Consider the following 12,230-nt stretch of genomic DNA (forward strand, 5'->3'; position numbering starts at 1 on the left):
CGTTTCCAAGGTGATTTTTACGAGCTGGATTTTCTGGCCGGTAAAATTGGGTCTGTTAGTCCCTCACCAAGTATTTTTGGGTGCTGTAAAACTGCTTAATCATGATTGAGCTCCAGCCCTGAATACAAGTTTAGTGGAGTAGAATTCCCATGTGGAATTCCCCCTGCTTAATATTTATCCATTGCCCATCCTCCATCACCCTTTTTCAGCTTTTAAGTGTACTTTTTCAGCAGTCCCATTTCTGTCTTAATATTCCTCTTTTGTGGCCATCCTAAATCCTCCCTTTATCATTTATCTATTTCATCATTCCCTTCAATTTGCCTGTATCGTTCGCTCTCCACAGCTCGCAATATGTCAGTAACTCCCTTCTTCATCTCTCATGTTTTCTTATTCCCTATCCTTCCCTCTGCTTGTTTCTCAGCTCATCCTTCTGCATCTTTTTCGTCCCCATCGCTCCAAAACTTTCCTTGTTGTTTCAGTACTGCCCCCTCTTCTCCTGTTATACCTTACCCTACGCTTTCGTTCTGCTCTCCTTTGCCACAATATTCCTAAAATACTTCCTCCTGTCTGCCCATTCTCTCATCCTCATTAAACCACGCCCACTTAATCTACAGTGCAGTTTATTTTACTCTCTGTGTTTCGCATCGTCTTCTCATTTTGTTTGTTTGCCTTCCCTTAAGATTTCACTCACCTGCCTCCATTGGTCACCCAGAGCAGATTTTTGGGAATTCCACTCTTTACAGACAACATATGGTGTTAAAACTGAATGAGTTTCCTAGGTCATGTGATCTACTTTTTTAGTTTGCCTCCTGCGTTTTATGATCATTGCAACTGAAAGCCAGAAGGTGATGTTTGGAAACCTAGTTTGCCCCTCTCCATGAGAGCCAGTCTACTCTCTAGAGCTGGCTCACGATGTAAACATTCTACAATCCCGATCAAACTGCTTATTTCCCTTCATATACCTCGTACTGTATTGGCATTCTCTCTTGGTTGTTTCTTCTTGCTTAAATTGTGGTTACTCTATTTCTTGGCCATGTTTATATTTCTCATTTAGGATGTGAATTTTCGATTGTTAATTGTTGTGACCCCTACCCTGGGCCTAGATAAGCGCAGGCACGCTGCGTGTAGGGTTGCAGCAAATAAGGACACCACTCACTTGGCTCATGTGTAATCGCGGACTGCCGTTAATGGTCCTACCCACTTTTATTTATATGCGCGCTCCGTCATTTGGCGTGAATGCGGGGGCTGTACCTTCCGTCGCGTGCCCCAGTCTTGAACATCTAGCATGCTGACTGTCGTGTCGTCATGCCTGACTCTGCTTAGGGACAGAGCAGGCAGGCAGGAAGCGGAAAGGCGTGACCGGAACAGGAACGCACGTTAGTCTGTAAGCCAGTCACATCCTGGCAGGGAATAAAGAAGGATGCAGAAATCGTAGCTCCGACTCCTGTGTCGTTATTGCATGGGCGCAGCGTGACATTGGCGACGAGGGTGGGATGTCATTACCCCACAAGAGAGTCGCGTAGCCCAGCCGCACACACGGCCCACAACGACGAGTCCGTGGTCTTCCGCGCCGGATGCCCAAAAAGGCGCGAGAAGCTGCCCGGAGCCGCGACCCGGCTGGACGACGCAGCGCGGCCATCCAAGGTGCGCAGAACACGAAATGTGCACACGGCCGAGCCCCAGAACCACACGAATATCGATAGGTGCCACGGCAAGAGCGGAGGCCCCGCTCCCCCCCCCTTCGTGGAGACGCCGGAACGTGAACAGACTTGAGGGTGAGTCCCGCTACGGCGAAACGAGAGCCTAGAGCGAAAATAGAGTGCTGGCAGCAGCGCGTGCAAGCGTGTGACTGAAGAACGTCTGGGCCAAGAGAAGAGCGTCCCATCTGGTGGCCATTTTGAAGTCAGGCGCCGGCGCCTGTACAACCCACGCTCCAGACACGGCGGCCATCTTAGAGTCAGGCACTACCTCTTTCAGGACTCCAGGCCAATAAATAAAGCGGGAAACAAGCCCACATCATTCAAAAGGCGTAAGAAAAGCAAAGAAGCACAGACACAACTACAACAACTTCCTACCAACAGTGAGATAGCAAGGAAATACGACACCGACCCTAATTTAATCAAGGTTACTATCCAAGCCTCACATGTCTGACACCGAGCTTGATAGTACCACTGGAAGTCACGCAACAGCGGGTCCGGCAACACAAGCCAACACAGCCATGATGCATCAAGCGCCCGTAGGGGCGCCCTTCATGCGACAACCACAGCCGTTGACACTGACGCCCGGCAACACCATGGGGCCCGCATGGAAAACATGGAGCGAGGATTTTGAGGATTACATGGAGGGCTCTCTAGTGCAAGACTCCAAACGTAAACTAGTGGCACTGCGAAATCTAGCAGGCCCAGAGATAGCCCAAATCATCAAAGAGATGCCGAATGCAACCACTGCTACCTATGATGAAGTGAAAGCTGCCCTCGATAGGCGTTTCTTACACAAGCGCAACGTGGACTACGAGCGGTATGTGTTTAACCTGGCCACCCAAGAGAAAGGAGAATGCATGGGCGACTTCATCGTGCGTATCAAAAGAATGACACGATACTGTGAATTTGAAAACTTCAAGACAGAAGACGCACTGCGACTTCGCATCATTGATAGATGCCAATCCGAATCACTATGCAGACGACTCCTGAAGAAACCATACACCTTAGAAGAGATTGAAGAACTAACAAGGATCAATGATCAAGCGGAGGATCATGCCAAGCGAATGGAAACCCACAAGCCTGATCACGAGCCTCCGAGTGCAAACACGCAAGTCCACTCGACCCGAGACACACACGCACAGGTCGAGCAAACACCACCACAGCTCCCGGAAAACGTCACCCAGACGAGAATCACGGCACACCAGATCTGCCAAGTCAACACCTGCATGCTATCGATGTGGACAAGAATACCCCCACTCGGGCCAATGCCCAGCGATTGGCCAGCGATGCCACCGTTGCGGGAAGGACAATCACTTTGAAATAGCATGTCAAGCCAGACAATCGAGACGCCAGTCTCCCACCTCGCGACCCAGCGCACGACATCACGCACGTGCTATAACAGGAAGAGAAAGGCACTCCTACAGCTCTTCAAGATCAAGCAACAAATCAACAAGCCCATACCAACGGCGAAGCCGATCCACGAGCACGCATTACTCTCGGCGTCACACGACAGGCTCACGTCGAGCGCACAGGTCCACCTCCAGCGACTCATCGTCACACACACCTGCGTCACAGGACAGTGACGAATACATCTGCATGGTGTCAGACCCGGACCGTCTAAAACGATATCCCAAACTAGACATCATGATAGGGGACCACCCAGCAAAGTTCGTCCTGGACTCAGGAGCATCATTAAACTATATCTGCGCGCTGGAGTACCACAGCATGAAGAATCGACCCAAACTGGAGCCGGCAGCGGTTCGTGTATTCACATGGATGTCTCGGAAACCTTTGCCGTGTCTAGGGCGGTTTCACACCACACTGACTTTCAAAGACAGGAAAATTCCAGCATATATCCATGTGGTTGAGGGACCCGACATTGCCGACTGCCTACTCAGTCTGCCAACAGCCGAAAGATTAAAACTGGTGGAACTGCTATACATGACTGAAGACGCCCCTGACATCGTGGCGAAATTTCCAAATTTGTTCAAAGGCCTGGGAAAATTGAATCATTTTAAGGTAAAGCTCCACATCGACGAACGGGTAACGCCCATTGCACAACATCACAGGAAAGTGCCCTTCCACCTACAGCAAGCTGTGGATGACGAACTCCAAGACCTCCTACAAACAGACATCATTGAACGCACATCAGGACCCACCCCCTGGGTGTCCCCAGTCGTGGTAGTCCAGAAGAAAGGACAGGACAACAAAGTCAGACTATGTGTGGACATGCGTGCACCCAACACCGCCATTGAGCGAGAACGCCACCCAGGGCCACACATAAGTGACATGATTACGAAACTCAACGGCGCCACAATATTCCCCAAACTTGACTTTAACAAAGGATATCACCAGTTAGAGCTTCATGAACAATCCAGGTATATTACAACATTCACTACCCACCAAGGCCTATTCCGATACAAACGTTTAAATTTTGGCATTTCGTCAGCTGCCGAAATTTTCCAGGAAGCCATCCGGAGGGTCATTCAAGGGATCCCAAATGCATTCAATTACAGCGACGACCTGCTGGCATTTGGTAAGAATCAGCTCGAGCATGATACTGCGCTGGACAGAGTATGCCATGCTCTACTGAAAGCCAACCTGACGCTGAATGCCAACAAATGCGAGTTCCACAGAAACACCCTGAAATTCTACGGACACATCTTCTCCAGTGAGGGAATGAAACCAGACCCTGACAAGGTAGCGGCACTCGCTGACACCCCGACACCCCGAGACGTGAGCGACCTCCGCTCTTTCCTTGGGATGGCGAGCTATTGCGCACGCTACATCCGTGACTACGCCACTATCAGCTACCCACTCCGAGAACTCACACGCCAAGGACAACAGTTCGAGTGGTCACAAGCATGCGAACAAGCTTTCATGGACATCAAGCAGGCGGTTGGTTCAGCCATCAATCTGGCCTATTTTGACACAAACAAGAGAACGGAGATCACTGTTGACGCCAGCCCAGTAGGACTGGCCGCCATCCTGGCTCAATACCGCAAGCACTCTGATCAACGCCACATCATTGCATACGCCAGCCGCAGCCTCACGGACACGGAAAAAGCATACTCCCAACCGGAGAAAGAAAGCCTGGCCGTGGTTTGGGCGTGCGAACATTTCCATCTGTTTGTATACGGAAAACACTTCACTATTGTCACGGACCACCAAGCATTGATCACCATATTTGGTAACCCCAACGCCAAGATGCCGCCACGCATTGAGCGGTGGGGGCTGCGTCTCCAGGACTACATATACACCATCGTCCACAAGCCTGGAAAGGCTGAGAATCCAGCGGATTACATGTCTCGGCACCCCCTATCCGGCGCCTCGACCGCACAATCACCAGCAGATGACTATATCCATTTTGTCATCGATGCAGCATGTCCCCCCACGGTTCCCCTGGAGGCCATTCAAGAAGCATCCGCCTCAGACCCCCTCATTCAAGCAGTCATGACTCACATACGTGCGAACTCTTGGCGACATGTCAAAAATACATCTCAGGGCTCAGAAGCACACCTCCGCGATCTCACGGCCTTCCAACGCATTCACGATGAGCTCTCCATCAGTGACAATGGACTTCTCCTAAGAGGGGGGAGAATTGTGATCCCACACAAACTGCGCCAAGGGATCATCAACCTGGCTCACGAAGGCCACAGAGGCATGAACGCCACGAAGAAGATCCTGAGAGAACGAGTGTGGTTCCCTTCGCTGGACCAAATGGTGGAGGCAACCCTAAAAGACTGCATGACTTGCCAACTAGTTAGTCGCGAGGAACCTCCAGCCCCACTCCAGATGTCCGAACTTCCAGATAAAGTGTGGCAACAAGTCGCAGTCGACTTCTTTGGACCACTGCAGTCAGGACAGTACATCATGGTTGTCATGGACGAGTATTCAAGGTTCCCCTTCGTGCACATGATACCATCCACCCGAGCAACAGAAGTTATCCCCATACTAGATGAAATCTTTGCAGCATGGGGTATCCCCTCACAAGTTAAATCTGACAACGGACCCCCGTTCAACGGCCATGAGTTCACAGACTTTGCAAAGCACCTCAACTTCAAACACCAGAAAATCACTCCCCTATGGCCACAAGCCAATGGCATGGTGGAGCGATTCATGGGGACTCTGAAGAAAGCAATCCAGCAAGCGGAACTAACGCACAGAGACATCCAACAGACCCTGAATGAAGTGCTGAGAGCTTACCGGACCACTCCGCATAACACCACAAACCAGTGCCCGGCCACCATAATGCTAGGGAGAACACCCCGCACTCGACTACCTGAGATAAGCACAACGTCTCAACCACGGACCATCACTGTTGACCACCACACACTGGTGGAAATAGACAAAGAAAAGAAGCAGAAGATGAAGACATATGCAGACCGACGCCGGCATGCCAAAGACGTCGATATCCAAGAAGGAGACTGGGTCATAGTGCGAGGTGACCGGCGGACAAAAACTGACAGCCGATATTTGGACATTCCATTGCAGGTTTACAAAAGGAAGGGAACAATGATCACAGCAAAAGCTGACCACAAACAAATAACAAGAAACATATCACACTTCAAAAGATACACCCCCTCAAATCGCCGAGAAACCTCTTTGAGTCAAGCATCAAGTGATTCAGCCGACCACAGTGACAACAATGACTCTCATCATCACAACTCTCCACGAAGTATCAGCAGCCCCAGTCAGCGTAGTCAAACGCCAGAAGAAAGGGGCCGTCCCCGATGTCAAATAAGGAGACCCCGGCGCCTTGTAGAAGAGATATAGGGAGCAGCAGAACTCTTGTACAAAAGGGGGAGATGTTGTGTCGTCATGCCTGACTCTGCTTAGGGACAGAGCAGGCAGGCAGGAAGCGGAAAGGCGTGACCGGAACAGGAACGCACGTTAGTCTGTAAGCCAGTCACATCCTGGCAGGGAATAAAGAAGGATGCAGAAATCGTAGCTCCGACTCCTGTGTCGTTATTGCATGGGCGCAGCGTGACACTGACTCATCACATCCCATCCTAACTCAGTCCTTGACTGCTTCCCAAGTGTCTCTCAGCGAACTTACTTGGCACGCAAAATTTCAGAGCCGGGTGCTCGGTTGTGGCTTGTCTCTTAGAGCCTACCTGTGGCTGCTACGGCTGGGTCTGGGTGCCGCAACTGGTTCACTGGGCCGGGGCAGCGCCTCTGGGGTTCCTTGGGTCACGTCCGAAGCCTCGGGCGGTGAGATTTGACCTGAGTCGCTGCCCTCTGCCTCTCCGGTCTCCATTTGGCTGGCTTTTCGCTCTAAACACAACAGGGATGCTAAGGGTCTACAAAAGAAGAAAAGTACAGTGAACTAATAAATTCATAAGTAGTTTATGTTAGGCTTTTCGCTCACCTGGACCCTCTGCTGGTTCGGGCATGGTGGAGGGGCTGTCCACTTTCTTAAACCACGAGATGTTGCAGGTTTACAGTCTCTCCTCCTTTCTCAGCCGTCACCATGGTCCCTTTCACAGCAGTTAAAGTCCAGTATCTCTGTTCATAGCAAATCCGAAACTTCCCGCCAGGCCTCTGGTCTCTCAGGATTACAGTGTCCCCTCCATGAAGCTGGCGAGACATGGCCCTCCTTGTCTGACTGGCTGTTAGGTTGTGCTTCTCCCTCCTCCTGAGGGCACCTTCCTCGTTGAATGGAGGGAGTGCCCACCCTGGGGCGGTGGGGAGGCCATCGCGGCAGGATTCATTGAACATTAATGCCCGGACGTCTCGAACTTTGAGGGGTGCTCCGGTATTCCCAAAGGATTTTCTGGAAGTGCTGCTCATGGTCAGCGTGTTTGGCTACAGCGATGCAGAGAGTCCTATTTATAGTCCTCATAAATCTTTCAATTTCGCCGTTTGCTTGTGCCCATTGCGGGGTGATACGCCTGTGCCGGAAGCCATGATGATGTAGGAACTCACAGAACTTGTGTCCTTGGAACAGGGGCCCGTTGTTGCTTCTGATTTCCTCGGGGCATCCGAACATGGTGAATATCTTGTCCAACACTGGGCCCACTTGTGAGAATGCTGTTGAGTTGATGACTTCCACAAGAGGGTACTTGGAGTAGCTGTCGACTATGGCTAAGGTGGCTCTGCCATTCAGGAAACTCCGAAATAAATGCTAATCTTTTCCCTGGGTCTTCTCCCCTGCACCTCGATGTGGATAGGCCTCGGGCCTTTCGGGTGCGCTCGTCACTTGGCAGGAGGAGTATCTCCTGACTGTCTCGATGACACAGGCCTCCATTTCTGGAAACCAGGCTTTCTCCCGCATGTGTGCTTTCATCTTCTCGACTCCCTGGGGCCCCCCGTGGGCTAGCTGTGTCGCTTCCAGCTGGAGGGACGCGGGATGACAATTTGCTGCCCTCTCAGTAAGATTCCCGTTTGCGTGATGCTCAACTCGTCCCTGACCCTCCACGTGTGCATGAGGCTCTTTTTTCCAGGCAGGACCACAAATTGGCAGACTGTAGGAACTGACGTCAGTGCCCCCCTTGGACGGCTGCCTGGACCTTGGCGATGACTGAGTTCCCTTCTGCGGTAACTGCTATCTCCTCGAGCGTTGCGATAACAAAGGGGATGATGGACGGAGCGCTTGAGCAAATCAAACACTCACCCCCAGTCAACTGATCTGGGTTTAATCCATCATCATTCTTTAGCTCACTCCACCACCCCAGTTCAGACATGGCCATATGCAAATCAGTCTGACCCTGTGCCTCATGGGAACAGTCCCATCCGAACTGCTAAGCCGTGTCTTTCCTGTACCGGAAACAAGCATCCTAGGACCGGTTTCTGGCTAATCAGCCGTCATCAGCCAGGCTAACCCCAGTTAAGACCAAGCTATATGCAAATCAGTCTTGACCCTGTGCCTCATTGGAACAGTTCAGCCTGAACTGCCAAGCCAGGTCTTCCCTGAACCAGAAACAAGCATTCTGGGACCGGTTTCGGGATAACACCCCATATCAGCCAGGTTAGCTAGACTCCAGTGGCAAAGTAAGCAAAGGACCCACGTCTGGGCATACCCTGCCAACTTAGGGCGAACAAAGCGATAGCGCTCGAGGGCACATGAGAGCAGAGATCATGTCCAGATGTGCCTCTGTGGATTCCGAGTCATGCTCCTCGCCACTGTCTTCGTGTGGGTCTGGGTGTCTTGAGAGGAAATCGGCTGGGTTTTTGGCACCAGGTCGATATGCTACCCCCATCTCGTATTGTTGGAGTCCAATGGCCCAATGGCCCACCGTTCAATCCGTGGCGGCGGGTGGGGCGCTGAGCCTCTGAACTGAGGCTCTAAGGGTTGGTGATCCGTGATGGCCTTAAACAGGTGGCAGCAGATGTACAGATGGAAATGCCGGCATGCCCAGCGGATTGCTAGGCCCTCCCTCTCGATCTGTGCATAGCGCTTCTCGGTCGGGGAGAGCGCCTTGCTGGCATAGGCGAGGGTGGCCCACCGACCTGGCTCCTGTTCTTGGGTGGGTACGGCTCCCAGACCGACAGGGCTGGCATCCACTAATATCTCTGTTCGCTTGGCTGGGTTGAAGTATACCAGGGTTGTGTGGTCAAGGAGGGAGTTCTTGACTGCTTGGAAGGCCACTTCTTCGGCAGATCCCCACAGCCACATGGTGTCAGTACGAGTGAGATTTCGGAGGGACTCGATGATGATGGCGAGGTCCGGAATGAAGCGGCCACAATATGTCGCCATCCCAAGGAAACTGTGCACTTCCACTACTGTCAGTGGCTCTGGCGCATTCTTGATGGCCAGGGACTTACGAGAATCAACCTGGATTCCTTCCTGTGCGAGAGTGTATCTGAAGAATTCTATCCGTTGCTGGAATATCTGGCACTTTTCTCTGTGCAGAGTGACCCCATGGTCTTGGAGTGTTTGCAACGTGGCCTTCAGTTGCTTGTAATGTTCTTCAGCGGTCTGTGAGTGGATGAGGGTGCCGTCACTCACATTTAACATGCCGGGCAGTCCGACCAGTATCTCTTTGACTGTATTTTGGAACATTTTGGCGGGTGATGATATCCAAAAATTTAGGTGCTTGTATCTTCTGAGTCCTAGATGGGTACAGAACGTGGTGACATATCTGCTTTTTTTGGCAAGCACCAGTTGGTGAAAACCCGCGTTCAGTTCCAGTTTTGAAAACTCCCTCGGCCCATTTAAGTCAGCCACAATGTCGTCCATCGTCAGTGTTATGTGGCGTTCGCGCCAAATGTCCTTGTTAGGAAAGCGCAAGTCTATGCAGAGTCTTTTTTTTCCCGGTTGGCAGGGTTTTTCGGCGATTATCATGGGGGACACCCATGGTGTGGGTCCCGAGACTTTCTCTATGACCCCCAGGTCCTCTAGTTTTTGCAGCTCTTCTTCTACTATGGATCTGAGGTGGAAAGGGATCCTCCTGTGCCTCAAAGCCGTAGGCATGACGGTCTGGTCTATGTGCAGTTTGATTGGAGCTTTCCGTATCCTTCCTAGCCCTTTGAAGAGGTCTTCGAATTGGTCGAGCAGGTCTTTTGTCTGGTCAGCCTGCACACTCCTTGTGAACGTTACCAGCCTTAAGTCCTCTGCTGCATGGCTGCTCAATAGTGTGTCGGCTTCTTGGTTGATGACATGGATGTCAATTGTGATTTCGGCCTCTCCGGATCGGATGGGTACCGTCATCTTGCCTCGGAGCGGTACGGGTGAGTCACTCCCATATGCAAAGATCTACATCTTCAAAGGCCGGAGTTCCGGTTTGGGCCTTAGTTTGTTATACTACTGGATCCCCATGACGGTAAATGATGCTAACGTGTTGATGACTGCACTGACTTCCGACCTCGCTATTAGTACCGTGCACCTGGGCCAGGTAGGTCACCCCTTCATCATCAAAGAGCACTTCCACACATAGGTCAGCTTGGCATACATTGAGGACTGGGTAAACATTTGGTACTCACCATTTACAAACTGTTCCCACCTTGTCCTTTCTGACCACATCACTTTAGATCATGGTCTTAACATTCCTTGGTTGGCCTACATCAGAAAAACGTTTACTGACTTGGGCATGCCACCCTGATTTTGTTCGCCAACTGTGATTGGCTGTAATTCGAAGGCTCTGATTTGTCCCCTCTTTTTATGTAAATGTAGGTTAATTCAGTCTAATAAACTTTTGGTAATTGAAACAGGGAGCTATCACATGTAGATTGTCACTCTGGTCCGAAATGATTCTTATCTAGACTGGATCCCTAATGCAGAGCATTGTTTCTGTTTCATCTGTTTTAGGTGGAATCTTGTTCATTTCTTGGTTGCTTACCCTTTACAGGGCAGTTGGTTTCCATCCCATCGCTGTTGTCCGTATAATGGAACTAGCCATCAATCTTGTCTGGATTTTATGTTTCTGTGTAATTTTTATTCTGTTCTTAGGAGACACTTGTTATGCCCTATTTTACGTTCCTATGAATGCAGATTTGCTAAACAGAGTCCTAAATTTTTGCAGTGTCTATCATCTGTTTTTGCATGTCTCAAAGTTGTTAGCTTTATTTGCTTCTTCATTAAGAATAGGATAGAAATGCGATGTTTACATGTTTCTCTGAATGTTTCTTTTTATTGTAAACTTTCACTGCTTTTATCAGTTCTGTACAATTATCTCATTGCATCTTTTGTGGCCTTACAGTCGAATAAAGTTTATATGAACTTTAACTCCTTATGGCATTATTGAGACCAGTTACTCCAACGTAGGATATGTGACCCAAATCATGATAACAGTATTCCATTTGCTTGTAATCTGTTATTAATATACATTCATATTTGACTTGCTTTCAGAACACAGAAGGATGTTTCTAAAGAAGTGGTGGAGGAAGAGACTGAGTAAGTATAGTAGTTTGAATTTGTGATTGTGTCCTCTGAATCCCTTGAATATTGTTAGTGGGCCTGTGACAGTTCTGAAACTCACATTGACTAGGCACAAAACATTATTATTACCTAATTTAGAACTACAGACCCATCATTTTGTCAGACTGTAGACCAATAAAATCTGAGCACCATTGAGGATTAATCTGATCCAGCTTCCCACCTAAAACAGGATTAGGAAGCCCAACTAGAAATACATCTCAGAGTTGTCTGACCAGTTCCATCCCTGGCATAGCTAGCGGGGCCTAGATGTCTGTAAGGAATGCACCAAGGCAGTCTGTGCGGAGGGGTGTCTGCTGTCATAATATCCAGCACAAAAATAATGTGCTACCAAAATATTGTAGCCTAAATATCAACTGCCAAAGTATTGCAAAGAGAAGTATAGACAGATATGTATAGATTTACTATTTTTTTTTATTTTTTTATTTTACAAATTACAAGATACGTAAATGTTCATATAATCACATCTAATAATTATTGCTGTTACACACTTGTATATATTTAAATTTCTTCTTCATCATTCCTATGTTCTTTGTCAGTTTACCAAGGAATTATAAAGCCAAGTGGACTTGCCGCTCATTACACAGTCTTCCCTTTTAATCTCTAATTAATCACTACCATCAGACCCTGCGTCCTCCCGGGGGGCTCACATA

General features: G+C 49.6%; 1 protein-coding gene across 1 annotated transcript in view; it reads left to right on the plus strand.

Moving 5' to 3' along the window:
• Window positions 1-12,230, plus strand: part of CNGB1 (cyclic nucleotide gated channel subunit beta 1) — a 1,191,945-nt gene that overhangs the window by 537,212 nt on the left and 642,503 nt on the right. Inside the window, 1 exon segment of the mRNA XM_078668834.1 lies at window positions 11,491-11,535. Within this exon segment, the coding sequence (XP_078524960.1) occupies window positions 11,491-11,535 (45 nt within the window).

The sequence above is a fragment of the Lissotriton helveticus genome, chromosome 12, assembly GCF_964261635.1.
Source record: "Lissotriton helveticus chromosome 12, aLisHel1.1, whole genome shotgun sequence".
Taxonomy (NCBI): Eukaryota; Metazoa; Chordata; class Amphibia; order Caudata; family Salamandridae; genus Lissotriton; species Lissotriton helveticus.